This window comes from Tachypleus tridentatus, chromosome 11 (genome assembly GCF_004210375.1).
Source record: "Tachypleus tridentatus isolate NWPU-2018 chromosome 11, ASM421037v1, whole genome shotgun sequence".
NCBI classification, from domain to species: domain Eukaryota; kingdom Metazoa; phylum Arthropoda; class Merostomata; order Xiphosura; family Limulidae; genus Tachypleus; species Tachypleus tridentatus.
The window spans coordinates 85,318,679-85,339,186 of NC_134835.1; the positions used below are offsets into that span (position 1 = coordinate 85,318,679).

The 20,508-nt window shown below is 31.8% G+C and overlaps 1 protein-coding gene across 1 annotated transcript in view; it reads left to right on the plus strand.

Annotated features, from left to right (window-relative positions):
- The window catches only part of LOC143232658 (uncharacterized), a 39,301-nt gene extending 22,100 nt beyond the window's left edge, over positions 1 to 17,201 (plus strand). The window contains exons 7-13 of the mRNA XM_076468324.1: positions 1,407 to 1,605; positions 2,211 to 2,355; positions 3,516 to 3,629; positions 4,204 to 4,348; positions 11,264 to 11,343; positions 13,043 to 13,139; positions 14,389 to 17,201. Of these exons, the coding sequence (XP_076324439.1) occupies positions 1,407 to 1,605; positions 2,211 to 2,355; positions 3,516 to 3,629; positions 4,204 to 4,348; positions 11,264 to 11,343; positions 13,043 to 13,139; positions 14,389 to 14,570 (962 nt within the window). The 3' untranslated portion in view covers positions 14,571 to 17,201. The remainder of the gene's footprint in view (positions 1 to 1,406; positions 1,606 to 2,210; positions 2,356 to 3,515; positions 3,630 to 4,203; positions 4,349 to 11,263; positions 11,344 to 13,042; positions 13,140 to 14,388) is intronic.
- The last annotated feature ends 3,307 nt before the right edge of the window (positions 17,202 to 20,508 follow it).

Here is a 20,508-nt window from a genome sequence, read left to right on the forward strand (position 1 = left end):
GTGTTGAAGTTTTTCGTGATTTTTTTATCATTGGTGATTTAAAATAGTTAATAACTTCGACGATGCACAGTTGGTATTTTTTACTTCTAAAATCGTTTTATCGTTTAAATTAATACTACGTTTCAATTAATACGTGTAACATAACAACACAAATATAGATTATAATAACATTATTATATTTATATTCTTCTTTCAATATATGACTGACATGTTAATAGTTAAAATCAAACGTATTTTATACAAATAGTGCATTTCATCTTTTATTATTTATACGTCTTATTTAAATATAAAATTTCAAATCAGGTAAACGTTGAAAATTCTCTTCTGATGAGAAACATATACTTTTTACTATTATTTCATAAAAAGATAGTAAACTGCATATGGTTTCATTAATTCCGCTCTAACAAAACAGAAACCATAAAAGTAAACATAATACACATTTTAGAAAATAATGATTTCTTTACTTCGTTAAACGGAATTTGAAACTGTGAACTAACTATTCTCGTTTTTTTTACAGTGTCCACTAGCTTTACAAAACATACTGTTATACAGGAGCTAAGTTAAATAGAGTTTGAAAACTTCAATAAATTAAAATTCGTAGTGAAAGTTATTTATTGATTTTCAATATCGGATGATTAAAAAATTGGAATAATTTCTCTTAGTCGCTGCTATACCACGACAATCTTGATACTGTTTTCACTTCCTTAACACCCTCTCTATAATGTTGGCTTGCTTGTCATACCCACCCATTTTTTTCTTTTACATATGAATACATGATTAAAACAATGGCAACCAGAGAGATTACAACTTTCAACCCGCCGTAAATATTTTAGTCTTTGGTTTCAGTGTGCGCCTGAAATTCGATTCTGAGCTGATCATTTTTTTTTACGTAGTTATTATCAATAAACTGAGAAAAAACTCCATCATAACAATGTTTCAAAGTAATCCCGAATCCGGATCTGGATTCAGACCCTGACCAGATTTAGAAAGAATCATTCTATGGAAACACCCTATCTCCTTTATAAATTTCACGTAAATTGGTTTATTATGTTTTAAGATTCGCAAGCGGACATATATATGGACCGAAATGCAATATTTTCGCCAATTCTCCTTGGACAAGAGTAATTATTTAATACTAATTGTAACTGTTATTGTAGAATATTTAGCGCATCTTCTGGTACAAGCTATTACATAATCAGTAATGTAGTTCTAGTCAATAATTACTCAAGGATATGACTAAATTTCAACTTTAATTTTGTTTTACCAGATCATATCATTGTGGTTTAATGAGTGTCAGCAATTTTTTTTACAACTTACATAACTCAGAATAACTTAAGCCTAAATAATACAATACGTTTATTAACATTATTGTGGTATATAGCTTTATATATTTGTCCATTTCTAAGATGGCATATTTGGAGGTGATTATGGTAGCGATCTAGAAAATCGGCTTGAAAAAGAAGTGGACCTTCTAAAGGACCAAAAACATCACATGGACCAGGCTCACTTCAAGTGGCGACAAGGACACATGATGATCAAGCAAGCTGCCATCCAGCTAGGATTAGGTGTTCAGAAATGGAAGGAAATACCAGAAATTCCTACAGAGTAAATAGAGGCTGTCGTCTATTATATTTTTTTACATGTACTATCTTTGTCTAAGATGGATTTTTTTCTGTTTTATAAAAGTGTACCGCATTACACTGGTACCTATAACTAGAAAACAGAAGCTACAGATTTTGGGTTTTATAGTGAACAAATAAGAACTAAACAGGCTATAGAAACAGCTTCTAGGTAAAACTTCTAAGTTTAAACATAAAATTCTTAACATACATAGAACTAAAAATGTGTTTAGTGATGATAAAAATGAGTATCACCTTGAAATGTATAAAACATTTTTTCTTCAGTAGTTTAGAAACAAAGGTTATGTGATGGAAATATTTGTAATATATATATTTATATTTCATATATTTAATAAATTTTTTTATATATATTTAAACAGTATATATACAGATTTAAGTGCTTTATGATAACTGAAAAATACATATCTTAAAGCCCAAGAATATAATAACAATTATAATAGGCTAAATTGGAATATTTGTTTTAACACGGGCGAACTGGAAAGAAACACAGTGATATATGTATGAACCTCTTTGATTGCTTATTTCTCTACGAAAGGTTTGTAAAATGTCTATGTTGATATATTTAAATAGTCAGCTTGAAGAGCGATATTACCGTGCCACTGAAGCAAGGAACAATTTAGTCGCTGCCAGCCAAAATCTTCAAGGAGCTCACCGCTACCTTCCTAATGTCATTTTTCCGTATTGTGCTCAAGAAGAAGTGGAAACGCTCAATAAGGTCTGCCGTCTAATCGTTCCGGCTGTAGTTGAAACCCTATGTCCTATACTGTGTTTCTTTTAATGTTTATAATGTTCGAGCTCCAGTGTGAAAATCCGTTTCTAAACGCGTTTGCTTAATCTATTTACGCACCAAATTACTGATATCTACGCACACACACACACATATATATAGACCCATGTCTCTGTTGGTTAAAGAGTTTCTAACTAACAGGTGATCACAAAAATATACAGAAATACTTTTAATCTTCCAGTTAATTTCGCTAAATACTGAAGTATCCTTTTTATATTTTCCATAGGAAATGTTTGACCAAGGTAGAACATAAAATTACTCAATATTATGTAACATGTAGACGACAATGATAGTGAGCGACAGATAAACAAGTCGATAATTTCAGCTTTAATGTTTTGTAGTAATACATTACAAATATCTGTACACAGTATGAATTTTGTTAATTGTTTGAGTGTGTCACTGAGGGTTTATTGTTAATTCTTCCACCATATCAATCTTTTATTTACTACAAACCGAAAACCTACAGGCTAGACATCTACTGCTCAACAATAGTGCTTTTAATTTTATATGAAAGGTCTTTATTTACTCTTTGGTTGATTCGAAATTCAATTTTTAGAAATAGCTTACTTTTTAGTAATAATGTAAAATATCATTTTGAGAGCTTAAAACGCAATAGAGGTTAAAACATTATTTTGTTATTTATCCCCAAACCAAAAAAAAGTATTATGTTTTCGGTTTATTCGTTAAAAATAAAATATTTATTTTTTTCCAACCATCACCCAGTATTATGTTTCTGGTTTATTAGTTACAAATAAAATATTTACTTTTTTCAATCATCACCCAGTATTATCTTTCTGGTTTATTAATTAAAACTAAAATATTTCCTTCCTTTTCGAGAAATTTTGTTGTTTCATATTCATTCTCTGATCAAGATCTTCGGTTTTTGTTTTTTTTTATAGAAGCTGCGCATTAAAATGTCTCCATGTAGAATGTTTACATTTTTTTGTAGTCTAGACACTTTACCTAACAGATTTTAATATCAGAACCTGACTTATACAATGTTACTTATATATTGTATTTACGTATAAAGTTAATCATGCGTTGAAGTCGTTTACAGCAGTTTCTAATTTTGTGTCGTTGTTTTTTAGGCAATTACATATATTTTTACTGATATGCAAACTACGGAACGGCATGAGCATGCAATGTTATGTTATCATGCTATCTATCGTCGATCAGGTGCTCTACGCCAATGGTTTGAACAGGTGAGGAATAATAAAAATCTTTAACTAAAGCTTCGCTTTGGATATCTAATGGAATACATAAAACGAGGTTTTCTTTCCCATTAAGATAAACTAATCCGTTTATTTTATGTTAAGAAGCATTTCAATCCTAAAAAAATGAAACTCTCAATGCCGTTGCGAATATGAGTGCGTAAATCCATAGATACCCACATTAAGATATAAAACTGTCTGTCACTGTTAAAATTTTTGTTGATTTAAAACTCGAGTTATTTCGAAAACAAATTTATACATGGATTTTTTATAGTTGTGGATCAATGATTAATATTTGATTTCATGAAGTGTGCCGAACATTCTAGCCTAAATCTGGATTTAATCATACTATTCCTCTGCTGGTATAACTAAATATTTAAAGCAAGATTTGATTTATTGATTTCTGTTTAAATATGTGCTCGCGCATTGGAACAAGTTATTAACTAAAGTAATTAGTTTATGAGCTAAAACAATTATTGGTATTTTACCGGTAAATAAAAATAAGTTCTCTTTCGCTACCAGAGGACGATTTCACATTTGTATGTTTCGAAATTGTTTTACAAAGGCATTAGACACGACCATCTTCCAAGATTTGTCTCGATTAACAGAAGAGTGTAAGTCAAAGTCTCTTGAGCTACGCCGAGAGCGAATTCGACTCATCAGGGAGAGAATCAAAGCGATGACGGGCAAAGACATAGACTTTGTACTTGGTAAATAAAGATGATTTTCCATATAATTTTGCTTAACGTTTCGAAACACTAAAAGTTTAGTGCTAAATATGTTTCTATATATTTATTGTATTAATCGTCAAATTAAGTCTATAAGAATATTAAGCATCTACAGTTACGACAGAAAGTGTTCGTACCCCTGCGTCCCGAGTAGGTTTTTGCTCATAACTTAAAAGGTATCGCGATTAGGCTAACAGACGTATAGTATATTATAAATATTATACAAACACACGTCTACATAAATTTTTATGTAAATTAAATAACAAATACACTGTTTATAAACAAATAACCAAAAATAGGAGGAGCAGAAAGTGTTCGTACAGTTCAGAACGTGTGAAAAAACTGATATTCCCGTAAAAATTTTGTTTAGTTTGGCGAATAATCTACATTATACCATTGCAGAACTAGACACTGAGTTTATAATTATTAAAATTTAGCCAGCAAAAAATTTACTTCCGGCAACTTAGCGCCGTCTCCGTCATTATCTGCTTGGTCATCATGGCCAACAGGAAACAACTGTCCAGTGATTTAAAAAAAACTGAATTATTGTAAAATACAAGTCTCGTGTGTCTCTTTCCGGTAGAGCTACACAACTTAATGTGCCGAAATCTACTGTTCAAAGCATAATTGCCAAGGTTAAGCTTACAGGATCAACTGCTAACCTCCCTCGTTCCGGACGTTCCACCAAAATTCCAGAGAGAACCAAGAAGAAGGTTCTCAGAGAAGTTATTAGGAACCCTCGTTTAACACGTAATGACATACAGGAACTGTAAAAGGAAACTGGGGTTGAAGTAAGCACCTCTACAGTTACAAACGTGTTACGCTTTTCTGGATTAAAAGCATGCCGTTCTCGTAGAACTTCATATTTAAAGCCTGTTCATTTAGAAGCACGATTGAGGTATGCAAGAAAGCACGTAGATAAACCCTTTACCTATTGAAAGAGTAGTCTTTGGTCAGAGGAGACTAAAATTGAGCTTTTCGGCCACAATGATGTTCGCAATATTTTCCGTAAGAAGGGGGAACGAAATCTTCCAAAGAACACCGTCCCTACAGTTAAATAAGGAGGTGGCTCGATCATGCTTTGGGGTTCCTTCAGCTCTTCTGGTGTAGGCAGCCTTCACCGCGTCAACGGAATCATGAAAAAAGAAGAGAACTTGCGGCTTGGGTGTCGTTGGATCTTCCAGCACGACAATGACCCTAAGCACACATCGAAATATGTGCAATCCTGGTTGCAGAGAAACCATATAAGCGTTCTGGAGTGGCCATCGCTGTCACCTGATCTCAACCCAATTGAAAACGTTTGGCATGAGTTGAAGACCAGGGTTCATCAGCGTCATCCGTAAAACTTGCAAGAGTTGGAGGCCTTCTGTAAAGAAGAATGGAAGAAAATACCAGTCGGGTAGTGTCAAACGATCATGGAGGGCTATGAGGAGAGATTGCGCCAAGTAATTCACCTGAAAGTTTACACAACTGACCATTAAAGTAGACGCACTAACACTTTCTGCCTCTCCTATTTTTCGTTATTTGTTTATAAACAGTTTATTTGTCGCTTAATTTACATAAAAATTTATGTAGGTGTGTGTTAGTATAATATTTATAAGATACTGTACTTTCATTATCCTAATCATGATACTTTTTTAAGTTATGAGAAACAAACTACTCACAACGCAGGAGTACGAACACTTTCTTTCGTAACTGTACTTTCTAATCGATATAGATGATAAATGTCAAACGTCAAACAAAGAAAATAATGAGTATTAAGTTTCCCCATTGGCACATGGTATGATGAGGATTTACAACACTAGAAACCGGGTTTCGATACTAGTGGTGGGCAGAGCACTGATAGCCCATTTGTGTAGCTTTGTGATTAATCTCAAACAAACTGTATTATGCTAATATTACAACTCACATTTTTATGAATCCATACATTATACTTTTATGTTATATGCATACATTTTAAGAAGCTTAAACGAAGGTTTATTTTATTCAGTCAGAGACGTATCATAATTTTCAAGCTATTTCTAACCAGAATAACGATGCATTTTAACCATAATCTGATATCTGCACTAGCCGTCCATAATTTAGCAGAGAAAGACGAGAGGGAAGGCAGCTAGTTATCAACACCCACCGCTAACTCTTGGGCTACTCTTTTATCAAAGAACTGTGGTATTGACCATGTCTAAATAACGACTCCACGGCTGAAAGAACGAGTAAATTTGGTGGGAGGGTGATTCGAACGTGTAACCCTATGACTGCGAGTTAAGCGCCCTAACCACTGATCATGGCGGGCCTCATAATGATTCAGAAAATCAGAGAAAACTATAAACTCGATTTGAATATTTAATTTATTTCATTATTTTTATATCTTACATTTTGGCGGTCATGTCATTTGCTAAACGAATATAATGCCACAGCGAAACAAAAACTAACGATTATCCAAACATTGAATATTTTCACAAACCTATTTCAGTAATTCTTGTTCGGAGTTCAGTAATTCTAGCCTCTATTTCATTACTTCCGAAAAATGTTCGAAACTAAAGTTTCTACGTAAACTTTATTTTAACGTCAACAAATCAGGGTTTTAAACGTGCCTGGAACATTTAGACTGTAAAAACCTAAGTAATTAGAATTAAACTAGCACATGTAATTTTTTTTTTTTAGGTTTTGTATAAGTACAAGCTATTTTCAAGAAAATGTTTAATTATTCGTAAACGGGTTTCGAATTTCATTCCACCAGAGGGATCGATGGTGATTACCATGGTGACACTGATTTGATTTATGCTAGTGAAAAAATTCCAGGTTATTGTAGAGTTAGTAACAACTAAATTTCTATTATCTAACGTATATTACTCTCCTAGTGCAGAGTTTTTTATATATTCAGTCGACCTTTGTCTATGAATCGCAAGTTCCCAAGCGTATATGTATATATATGTATGTATGGGTATTTAAGGGAGTACCTTATCACTAACACGTGATATGATAGTCACGCAATGTAGAATTGTAAAGATACACGTTTAAGCAGCTTTAAGTGATAATAAATATTCACCAGGAATATGTATATGTATTTTTAATTATGTATATACATGGTTGGAACAAAGAAATCAGGATAAACGTATGTATATGGTAGAAGAGAGATACAAGACCTACAGCTTTACCAGATGTGCAAAAACATACGCCCAACATATTTTTCAAGTACTGCTGCAAGGTGACCTTAAAAACGTATTCATTTATCGCGTTATATAATCAGAAACTGCATTTAAAAAACATGAGCTTGATATCAATAGCCATTTGTTAATTCGTCAATATTTAAAACGAGCACAAAATCTTATCGAACCTTATCAGAATCACAACACAGAATACACACTTTGTTGTGCTGTTTATCGTGAGCCTGTCCCCAGTGGCTCAGAGACAAGTTTGAAGACTTATAACTCTAAAAACTAGGTTTCAATACCCGCGATGAGCATAGAAGAGCTAGTTCACTGTGTATATTTGTGTTTAACAACAAAACAAACGAATAAACAAACAGTCATAAACTGCCCGACTAAAGTTTATCGTTGAAACGGACAAAGAATATATTGGATATTCTATGTGACTTGCAATTACGTTATTCTATTCATAGAAAAATTAATATTCACTGTATTTCATGTGATCTTTCGGCGCTATCTTTTTTAATATAAATATGTCCTGTAATACTTTTTCGTACTCTCGTACTAACTAGCGAAGTTGTGAGCTGTATGGTTTTCCCACCTATACATTTATACATAAATATATTTTCTTCAGCCTTTTACATGTGTAGGCCTTAGAAACACTGTAAATATTTTAAAAAATCATAATAATTAGCAACCGTAATCAAATGAACAACGATTTCCAGCCGTTATCGGTGTTCGTAGTACTAATATTCATTACTTTTTTCATGAATTTCCTCGAAGAGTTTTATTTGTTACGTATTATAATTTTTTTCGATTGAGTCTCTGATTTATTATGTTATTATTAAGATTTCAAATATATGAAAATTTAAATTTCGACGTTAATTGAATGTATCAAATTTATTATATTTAGTAACAAGGTTGATACACGCAATTTTCTTTCTTAATACAAATATATTTTAATATACAAACAGCAATACATTTTATAATAAAGGTTATTACAAATACTAATTCATATGCATTATGAATTATTTACATGCATTTGTAAATACAAATTTAACTAAAATAAGTACATTTATATATTAGAAAATCCGTTACATATCAGTCGTTAATTTTCCTCTTTAAAAAAGTAATCTTCGAATTTTATTTTATTATATTAATCATATTTTTACATAAATAACCTGCCCTCTAGTATACCCCGCACCAGAGGAAGATGAAACTTTTAGGCACATATTACCCACACTCGTGTAAACCCCGCAAACCAGCGACACAATCAATTTTTGGAAGACAAGAAAAATGAAAGAATCTTTTTACATTACGGTAACACAATAAAACCTTCATTAAACAGAGGTGCTAGATTAGAGGTGTAAAAGAACTGTTATTAAATATATTACGGTTAAACTCGCACCTCCTTGACAGTTTAACTCAACTTTCTATGGATATGGTGACGCTGTGGAACATATTGAAAGTGTGTGTTTGTTTGTTTTTCAATTTCACGCAAAGTTACATGAGAGCTATCTGCGCTAGTCGTTTCTAACTGAACAGTCTAAGATTAGAGTGAAGGTAGCTAGTCATCACTACCCACCGCCAACACTGAAGAGTAAGATTGATCGTCACATTATAACTCCCTCACGGCCGTAAGGGCGAGCATGTTTGGTGTGACGGGGATTCGAACCCGCGACCCTCAGATTACGAGTCGAGTGCCTTAACCACCTGGTCATGCCAGGCTGGGTGAAAGTGAAACCTACTGCCTTGGAATATGTGAGCAGTTAATTAAGTCACATTGTAATCTATTCGAATTCAGATAAATACAGTCAAGGGTGTTTCTATATGTACTTTGTCCTTTGACCAGGGAATATTGTTAACAGACGTAATTATTGACCGATTGATGAATTCCTCCACCCGTTGAACAAAAACAATATAAACGAATTTTTCGGAATAAAAAATTGATGAGTTCAGTCTTAAAAACAAACAAACAAAAAACCTTGTTATCCACACACCAGTTACGCCATGCAGTTAACACTTTTATAAATTAATTTCACATATAGCCCACGGGTTACTGGCGTAAAAGCACGGTACACGTAGAAAAGTAATTCTACATTAACCGAACTCATTTTCTAAGATTGTATTTAATTTATTTTATTATAAATAAAGCACTCAAAAGAATTAAAACTCAGAAAACTAAAGTTTAACGTTTCTTAGGAGTGCTTTGCTACTTTGGGTGCATAATACAAAACCGAAACATTGTGGAAACAAGTAAATCGGATTTACTTTATATTTTATGAACGGTATGTTTGTTTTGAATTTCGCACAAAACTTCACGAGAGCTATCTTCCCTTGTTGTCAATAAGTTAAGAATGTAAGATAGGAGAGAAGACAGCTAGTAATTACCACCCACCGCCAACTTTTGGACTACTCTTTTTTTCCATCGAATAGAGGAATCGACTGTCACTTTATAATGCCTCCATGGCTGAAGCGGTGAGCATGTTTGGTGGGATGAGAATTCGAACCCACGATCCTCACATTACGAACTGGGCGCCTTAATCACCTGGCCAAGCTGGGCTTCATGGATAAATAAATATATAAGAAACAAACTTAATAAATCTCCGTTGGACGTATTTAACATTTCTAAAGAAATATTTTTCAAAAATGTTGTCGATGAATACTCTTCTTTTCTATAATAGAAATACTTTGATATATAAGCACACGTAATAATAAGTATTGAATATACACATATAAGAAAATATAATTTTGTTAAATATAGGTATTGAATACATACAAATAAAAATAGTCTTTTGAAGCGCTAAGTTTTTCAGAAAGAAATCGTTCAAAAATGTCAAGGAGTGTGTTTTATGAAATGGTGAAACATTCAAAAGTCTTTCTTTATTCGTTTTAGAAGTTTAGCACAAAACTTCATAAAGGACCATTAGACATATAACTTCTAATCTGGTAGACTAGAGGGAAGGCGGCTATTTAACAGTATATACTGCTCTCAATAGTGTTTACTGTCTGACCAAGCAATGACTTTTGACAGTAGCTCTTATAGCGCACGGGCCTGGCATGGCCAAGCGCGTTAAGGCGTGCGGCTCGTAATCCGAGGATCGCGGGTTCGCATCCCCGTCGCGCCAAACATGCTCGCCCTTTCAGCCGTGGGGGCGTTATAATGTTACGGTCAATTCCACTATTCGTTGGTAAAAGAGTAGCCCAAGAGTTGGCGGTGGGTGGTGATGACTAGCTGCCTTCCCTCTCGTCTTACACTGCTAAATTAGGGACGGCTAGCACAGATAGCCCTCGAGTAGCTTTGTGCGAAATTCAAACAAAACAAACTTATAGTGCACTCACAAACCCGTACTTATACGAATACGCTCCGGGCTTCAAATCCCTATAACAGCTGAGCTTAGAAAACGTGGAATCGTCAACATCTACAGTTTTAGCAAGAATATCCACAGTAGTCTCAGTGTTTTCTGTGACTCTAATTATATCAGTCCAGCAGCTCATAGTTTTCTTTGCATTCAACTTCTAATCATACAAAACAGTTAGTTATAATTAAACCCCTCTGAAGTTGCCATTTATTTATACTTTTTTAAATCAATTTCTTGTTCGTAATTCAACATCTTGTATGTCGTAGTATGTATAGTTTCTGTTTTATGTATAAAGATTTGGAAAGTATCAAGTTAGAAATTTATATTTAGTTTCATTTCAAACGGGTATTACATCGGTTGTTGTCTAGTAACATGATGATTGTTTTTAGATTTAGAGAATGAAGCAGACGATACTGCCGCAGACGAACAAGTAACAGAGCTGTTTGAGGCAGAAAAGGTTGAAGGAGGGGTACGTGTTGTTAATTACAAATAATTCATATTTAACCAACAATTAATATTGGAATTATAAATACTCAGTTTTGCTTTGTTATATATAATAGTTATGTTTTTAAGGTACTGATGTTTCGCGAACACAGTAGACTCTGTCTCCCTTCTGGGCGCTTCAGAGTTTCGATTTAAACCAATCCTAAGTTTCACGTGCATAACACAAAATTATCGGAAGCTAGAAAGATACAGTAAGAAAACATCATAGTTTTACAGCTTTAGACATTTTATAAAAGTAATACCAATAAACAGATATTAAAAACTAATGCACTGTTTAGTGTACAAACTCAAACACTTATTATTTATTAACATTATCATAAAGTATATTAATTTTGTGAAAACAAATATAAAGTAATGCAGATACTTCTATATGTTTCACAAAATTGTTTTAGGTAAATTTTACTGTTCCTTAGACGCTCAGCAATAATGAAATACTTAACCTAGTCATGCACACAAAGCTGAAACTTGTAATCAATTTCGAAGCGAGTAGCATAGTAACACGTGTTATACAAGTCGAATCAAACTTAGTGCTAAATATATATGTAAAAAGGGCAGGTTTGAGTTGAGAAAAATTTTTATATAGAGGAGCGAACAACGTTTCGACCTTCTTTGAAACGTTGTACGCTCCTCTACATAAAAAATCTTCTCAACCCCAACCAACCGTTTTTACATTTATATTTTTCTCTACAAGTGGGTTTTCTCGTCATCACTGACTAAACGTAGCGCTGTTTGTTATACGTCATCATCTATAAATACATATATTTTCTATAATACTTGAATGTCTATTAACATTAGGAGAACTATTTTAACTTTTTTTCCTCAAAGCCAAGTACAAATGAGATTTTGTTTTATTTATGTTCATTAGAAGCTATACACAATAATTAAAATTATCATTTGCAATGATATCATTTGCAAAACTTGTGAAGCATTATAAAGAAAAAAAATGTTATTTTATTTGTCTAATTTTTGTTCAAACTACGGAAGTGAAAATGTTATCAGAAAGTAAGCCAGAAGAACGATTGTTTTCATCCACACTTTGTCTCTAAAGTTTGTTGATGATATAATAAATCAAGTAATTAACGAATTGCTCTTGTTTCAATATTAAGAGCTTACATCCTTCCTATACGCATGCCTTACTTATAAAGAAAACTTAATTAATTAAAAAACACAAATAAAATGGAAACTTGAAGTTTTTCTCTTTGTAATAACGCATTTGTAAGACAAAAGTTAACTGTCATATAAATATGGTGTAACTTAAAACTAAGTGGGCCTGTAAGAGTTACCAAAAATTCAGATATTTATTTATGTAAAGTATTCCTTTAGCTACCTTTGAAATTAACAGTAATATGGAAACAACAGCAATAAGGAAACTTCCTGAAGTCACTGGATTATGCGAGCTGAATATAATATATCCCCAAACGGTCTTACATACCTCACCACCTTTCATTGTTATTAAAATATTATCTCAATAACTTAAATAATGTTTTATCGCTTCTTTAATGAACATTTTTCTGGCTACGTAAAACATTCTCGTCGCAGCACTAGACAAATACGGAACTACAAAAGATTTATACGATAAACGGAGTCTTAAAAAATGCTAATAACAATGTTAACATTAAGAAATATAACAACGTAACTGATATTTTTATAAATATTTGTACTAGGATAATACTGCTGCACCAGGACCACAGATACCTCCAGTACCAACACCAGTGCCATTAACAGATCTTGCTCCTCCTCCTTCGAATGAGGAAATATTTGGTGAGAATTATGCTTACATTTAGAAACAAATAAAGACCTAGCTCTTTTTCCTTCTGATGAAAAATATTTAATAATTACATTTGCACTTAGAAGCAGATTAACATCTAGTTTATCACCACCTGATGAAAAACATTTGGTAAATATTATGTTTACATTTAGAAACAAATAAAGGCCTAGCTCTTTCTTCGTCTGATGAGGAAATATTTAGTGAAAATTACGTTTATATTTAGAAATAAATAAAGACCTAGCCTTTCCTCCGTCTGATGTGAAGATACTTGGTAAGAATTATGCTTTAATTTAGAAATAAATCAATCCATTCATTTATGTGGACAAATAGTGGAACTAGCGATATTTAAACAATATTTTACGTACTTTTCAGGTACTTAGATGGACTTTCTATAATGATTGCGTTTAAGTTACTTTTTGGCTGCAAAGTATTATTTTATAATTGATCTCTTAAGTGTCTTGATAAATCCATAAGTAAAGTGTAGTCGTAATGTTTTTTCTTATTTTTATTTCAATCCCCAATTACACCTATAAAAATGAACTAACTTGTCACAACTTTAACAATATTAAATATTTAATGATTTTAAACTGTTAATAGAAAATGCGTTTAGCACACGTCATAGTCCAAGTGAAGCATTTTTGTAATCAGTATTCCTTTCTTTCTGAAGTTAATTTAAGGTTTAAGAAGAAATAAAAAAAATTACTGGCTGTAAGGCTCAGAATTTCACTTAAAATTGCAAAGCATAACAGAAGGGGAAAAGTAATAAAAAAATGGAAACAAAGATCTTTGTGCAAAATAATAATTAGAATAAGTTTAATTTATTTCTTCTTTGAAGACGGAACATCATAATATTTACTTTATTCCAAAAAAGTAGGAAACTTTTCAAGACATTATTTTACTTCACTTTTAACGTTTAATATTGTTGAAAAAAGGAGAAGATTGGTAAAAGATATTTTAATTATTTTTCATTAGCAGCTTTAGCTTTACCACTTTTGTTATATAACTTATTTTTAAACTATCTCAAATAAAAATTTCGATTTTAATTTTATTTTTAACTTCAGGAAACATTTTAAAATTAAATATTATCAAAGTTATTTAGCATTAGAATATTTTTTCTGTGAATTTGTAAAATATATAGGTAATCAATTTTGGCACATTATATAATATTAAGTGCAGAATTCCATACAAACTTGTTTTCTTTACGTATGATATATTAAACTTCTCTGGTATTTTTATCTGAAGGTAAGATTGACGAGTTGAAAAAACATCATGAATTGCATGTTCAAGACTTTCAAAAGAGTCAAGCTATGAACCATGCCCGAATGGAAGTGGGTTTAAAGGAAAAATTAAATGCTCGAAGAAACCGTAGAAATAGACTCCAAATGCACTCTGAAGAACTACAGGCTTTAAAGACGGCAGCGTAGGAGTTGTGCCTCACCACCGTTCATTCATTTATTTACAGTGAACAAGAATATAATAAGAGCTTTAATGCTAATTTTTCACGTGTTTTTTCCATGTTAAAAATACACCAACAGTTCACATTCAGTGTGTTTTCCACGTATTTGCAGTTTGTCACATGTTATAACGTAGAACCTTTCATTAGTTGCTGTTATTGCTGACAATTACTCCTAGTTTTTGTCGTTAAATCCAGCCTACATTTTACAATGTCGAATTTAACCCTTTTAATATTCGTTAGTATAATAACTTAATACACGTGATAGATTGGAGCGCAAATATTCCATACTATTTTTCTTCACAGTCAACTAATGTTAAATATTCCATATTATTTTTATTCACAGTCAACTAATGTTAAATATTCCATATTATTTTCCTTCACAGTCAACTGGTGTTAAATTAGTTCATAATTTTTTTAACGAACGAAACTAATTGTTGTGTGTTTTGATGATTCTTTTACGAAGTGTTAACTTTTATAAAATGATCTTATATCGAAGTTTATACGTAGTTGTAGAGAGTGTGAAAAGCAAAAGTTGGTTTACATTTGTATCTTATACTACTGTATACTAACTGCGTGAAAAGTGCTACTGGATTATTATGTTTCACTTTACGAAGATTGAGAGTAGTTTAAACATGTTTCATAACATATGACATTCTGACTTCGTGCTATTTCAAGAACAATTATGACATTTTAATTTTAAGAAGACTTCGTCTGGGCGTAACTTAATTTTTAACTTTTCATTAAATGAAATGTATAAACATGTTTTAAAAGAAATAGGTAGTTTTTTCTTTATTTAAAATAAATTAAGAAATAATTAAATAAATTTTAGACTTTTTATGTAAATTACTTATGATTCTCATTTTTACACATCACAGCTTATTTCCTTTAGACATGTTGTACATGCATTCGATCATTTCTTATTTTTATTTATGTTATCGTTCTGCAAAAATAAAATTTAAAGCTTTGGAAAGAAATAACTTGACTAACCAGTTACTAGAGAAATATTCTAAAGAGGGTGTAAAATTCCACATGAAAGTGCTTTACACTGTTCTATTCTAATTGGTTAATTATTAAAGTATACATTTTCCAAAACTGTTGAGTAAATATTATTAGGTACAATATTGATAAGAATCGGTTATCACAACAAGTGATCATCAGTTATTACACAGGTTCACATACACAGTAAATAAATTACTAAAAATTAAGAAAGGTTAAATATCTTTAAAATTACGATGAACAATCAACTTAACTCGAAGAGAAATCCTAGAGAAAAAAATTAAAAAATAGGTTTTTCTTCAGAAGGTTTATGTAAAGGGTTATTTGAAAAACAGTAAATCACCAATGAGATATAAAGCTTAATTAGAGGTAATCCGTCTTAATACCTGGTAATTTGAAAAATTACACTAGTGAGTTTTCAATTGATATTCTAGCTACTTGTGATTTAAAATAAGAACCTGTTGTTACTCAAGTGTTTGGTTTATTTGAATAGAAAACTAACTCTGGCTGAGCAAATACGTTACTCTTGGATAATTTATTCTATTGAGATGATTGTAGTATCTTTCTTCTTAATGGCATTTGAACACTTAAAGTATCGCTAAGAACATCGAGTTTTCATCGAAATTGTTTGATGTTTCACTTAATATGTATTATATCTAGTCGTTTAAAGTAAATGCAATTTATGAATATAAAAATCTTCTGTGTTAACAAACTGAGAAAACAAATGTCATTAATATTAAAAGCTCAATGAATCTCTATTATAATTTAACTCTTTAGAGATTACCTGACGAAGATTTTCAAAAGCACATTAAGGTATCTTCTGTGAAAAGGTGAATGCAGTTTGTTGAACTTTCAAACCCAAATCATAAATCCCCATGCAACATTCTTTTATTTATTTTATAAAAAAAATTAACAAAAAAAATAATTAGTGGGATAAGCATGTCGAGAATAACGTTTAATGATAATTACAGATAATAAATAGTTAATTGTCTAAAATATATTTTGTGCAATATTCACTGTATAAGAAATTTGCTGTTCAATAAAGAGCACACAGAGAATATAATTTTGAACAAATAGCTTAATTTTTGTATGTTTTGAAATCACTTCGTGTGAACACTTATGAAATTATGCAAAATTATTTGGTTTGGAATATTTGTTCAGTTATATTACACAGAAGCTAGAGAAACGTTAATACAACATAATAAGATAAAGTGCAAATTTAAATGTTTTTGTTAATTTAGTTGAACTACAAAGTACAATGTTGCTCGTAATGTAATTACCTGTAACTGTGTCTATATTTAAAAATAACACTCTAAATATTTCTGATCACAGTTGCTTATTTAAATTTGCCCTATGGTACTTATTCAGCTTTCTTATGGTTAGGAAAGATCTCTATAGTTCTCATTTGTTCAGGTGCGAATATTGGCTTATTGTTTTAGGTTCTTTCGATATTATTTAAGGTGTGACAAGCTTTTATGTAGTGCACGTGTTCGTAACTGCTTTCTTTTCTATATTAAAATTACCTACCTACCCCCTTCTGAAATCTTCTTTGGTGAGTAAATCTCCATTGTCCGTTACAACTCAGGTCGCAACTGATACATAAAATCCTTCAAGATTCACCAAAACAAAATACACAAAAATTCTGTAATCGTGATAATAAATTTGTTACTGCAATAAATGAAGATGACAACTGAACACTGCGCATGTTCAACAGTTATGTCAGTTGACTAAGGCTCTAAACTTAAGTGTATTTGTCAGGACAGTGTCTTAGCATGTTACCAAATTTAGAACCCGAATCGTGTTGAAGAAAGAAAAACTACAATGGGAATTTAAAATTTAGGTCTTGTCTACTGCAGTTGTAAATGACAAGGTATTAAATAACTGAAATGTATTGTCAGGATAGCTGCATTTGATGACTCGTGAATTCATGGTTCAGTCCTTATCTTGATTACAGTGTAAGACTGTAAAGCATTGAGGAAGCAAAACGTTATTGTTAGGATAACTGCATATAATATACAAGACTTCTAATGCTAAGGGTCTGTTTACTACGAATATTCTTTATCTTGACTACGGCGGAAGATGGCGACATATAAGGTAAAGGATTCGCATTTTCAAGTTTAGGATATAGGAAAGGAAGCTCGATATCTAATTCTAAGTTCTCCACTTGCTGAAAGAGAAACATTTAGGATATATACAGTTAATATTATATTATATAAATAGTCCATCGGTACCTCAACGGTAAGTCAATGGGATAAAAACGCTAAAACCGGGTTTTTTATACCCGTAGTGGGTAGTGCAATAACGGACCGTGACTACTACCTACAAAACAAACAATAAAATAAATGAACAGGTGGACTATCAACAACTTGAAACTGTTCATGTTTTATAATCAAGCTCCATTAGGATCACGTCGTAATTACATACTTTAAACATAGATCAAACATAATCTAAACTACTGGATAAACATGTTTTACGGTGAAGTTATATTTATTATGGAATTCTTTACAGAAGTTCACTATGATGATGCACAGAAGTTTTCAAAATGTTATGCTTCATAATACCTTTTAATAGAACTATAATTCCTTCTTTCAATGTTTAAGTTGTATGAACATCACATTGCTGTTTCTATGAAATATTGAAAATGCGTTTCTCTATATTTCAAAGTAATTTTATATATTAACGGGTGTATACTTGAGGCATACACAAATATACATTTTTTGGATTTGTTAACAGGACTTGTATTCTAAATATATGATCATAGTTCTGTAAATCCTTTACAGTTACTGTGTTAGTTATTCTTCAGTAAATCATTTACGCCTCTTTCCCCCCAGAAAAAATGTTGCAACTGTCCTAAAGTTTGAATATATTTCGATTAATTTATCTTTCTTATACTATATTATATAAGCTTAATTCTTTAATATTGCTGTTTGAAGTTGGCATAATTTATCATGTAATGTCTCTTTTTACTGCTCAAAAGACCATTAGTACTGGTGGTGCATAATCACCGAAGAGAAACCTTTTTACACCAAGTCGAAAGGATTTACATGTACAGTTATATAAAAGTAGTATATTTTAATAGCGTTGTGATACATTTGTAAGAGTAAGAATATATATATATAAAACATTACTAAAGAAAGACGTTTTACCATTGGAGAGGTAGGGGTCGGCATAACTCTTTTCAGTCCTTTTTATATTAGTCGTATGTCTGATATTTTTTTCATTCACTTGTTTCTTTATTTATTTAGCTAATTCATTTATTAATTTGCTCTTTCCTTTTTGTATTTATTTAAACGCTAAAAGCGTGTCTTTCCCACAGTTGTTTCATAAACTCCTCTTTGAAGTACAATAAATAAACCTGCAAAACAAACTAAAACTCTCACACTTACCGTGTAGAAACTTACTTTATAGATTCCACCTAAAACACAATTTTTGTTGTTTAGAAACATTAATTTTTTGTTTCTTTTCGATGATTAGGCACCTACTTTCAACATTAGAACTCGCTGGAGTATAAGAGATATAAAAATTATTCAAACACTGTTTGTTTACACATATATTTGCAGTAACAAAAATCAATAAAGCTAAAATTTGAACTCAAAAAACTCTTGAAGCATTGGAATCCAATAGTTCTAGTAGTTGTTATAAAAATAATCTTTGTTGAGTAAGTGCCACACAGTACTTACAGGTCTGTAAGCCTTAAATAAAAATGTTTCTGTCAATTTCAAGGTATACTTTCAATCCTTTAGACCCGAGGTGGTTAAGACACTCGAATCGTAATCTGAGGGTCGCGGGTTCGAATCCCCGTCACACCAGATATGCTTGCCCTTTCAGCCGTGGGGACATTATAATGTGATGGTTGATCTCACTATTCGTTGGTAAATGAGCAGCCCAAGAGTTAGTGATGGATGGTGATGACTACATGCCGTCCCTTTAGTCTTACACTACTAAATTAGGGACGGCTAGCGAAGAAAGCCCTCGAGTGGGTTTGCGCGAAATTCAAAACAAATAAATCAACCCTTCAGTCTGCCGAGAAAACTTTGAAATCTATGAAAAGTATTACCAGTTTGTTAAATATATTGTTAATTAACTTTAGAAAAAAAGCATATGCTAAAAATACAGAATTGCCTACTGGTAAAGTTTATATTCTACCTACTTGATGATTATTTCATTGGAATACAGAATTGTATCATGTTATTTAGGTAGAAGAAATAGGTACAATTGTTGTTCTTCAACCTGAATATAAGCTTATGTTGTTCGTTACTTTCTTGTTTCTATGAATATTTTATTTCTAGAAATTAGTCGCTGATGGAGTTTAGTATTTATTACTTCTCAATATAATAATTAGATGTAACAGTTAGCTGTCTCCCATTGGATTATCGGTAAGTCTAAAGTTTTATGACGCGAAAAAACAGAGTTTCGAAACCAGTGGTGAGCACAAAAGAGATAGCTTCGTGCTTAAGAATAACCAAACTAACACTCAACTTAAACAAACCTACCTGTAACATAGAAAATAGTGAAAGTATTAGGTTGTGACACTCATGAAACCCTTAATTACCACAGCACAGTAAATGAGATCTCACTCATATGGAACTAGACCAATCACCAGAAGTCTCTTCTTTATTCAAAATTTTCTAGGCAAAAACACAGGAATAACTTATAACCCGCACCTGATGATATAAGGTTATATAAAAATACACATGCAAACCTTTAATCATTAGTTGTCACGTGATACGGGACTCTTTATTAGTGAGTAATTTAACCATTGGTTTATTGTATTCTCTCATTATTACACGACATAAGTAATAGTAGCATGCACTGTTTACACTTGACGTTTGAAGATATTCCAAAAAGAATTTAGAACACTGCTGTACATACCCTCATTTCTTAACAACTGTATGCAGCCCGTATGGATT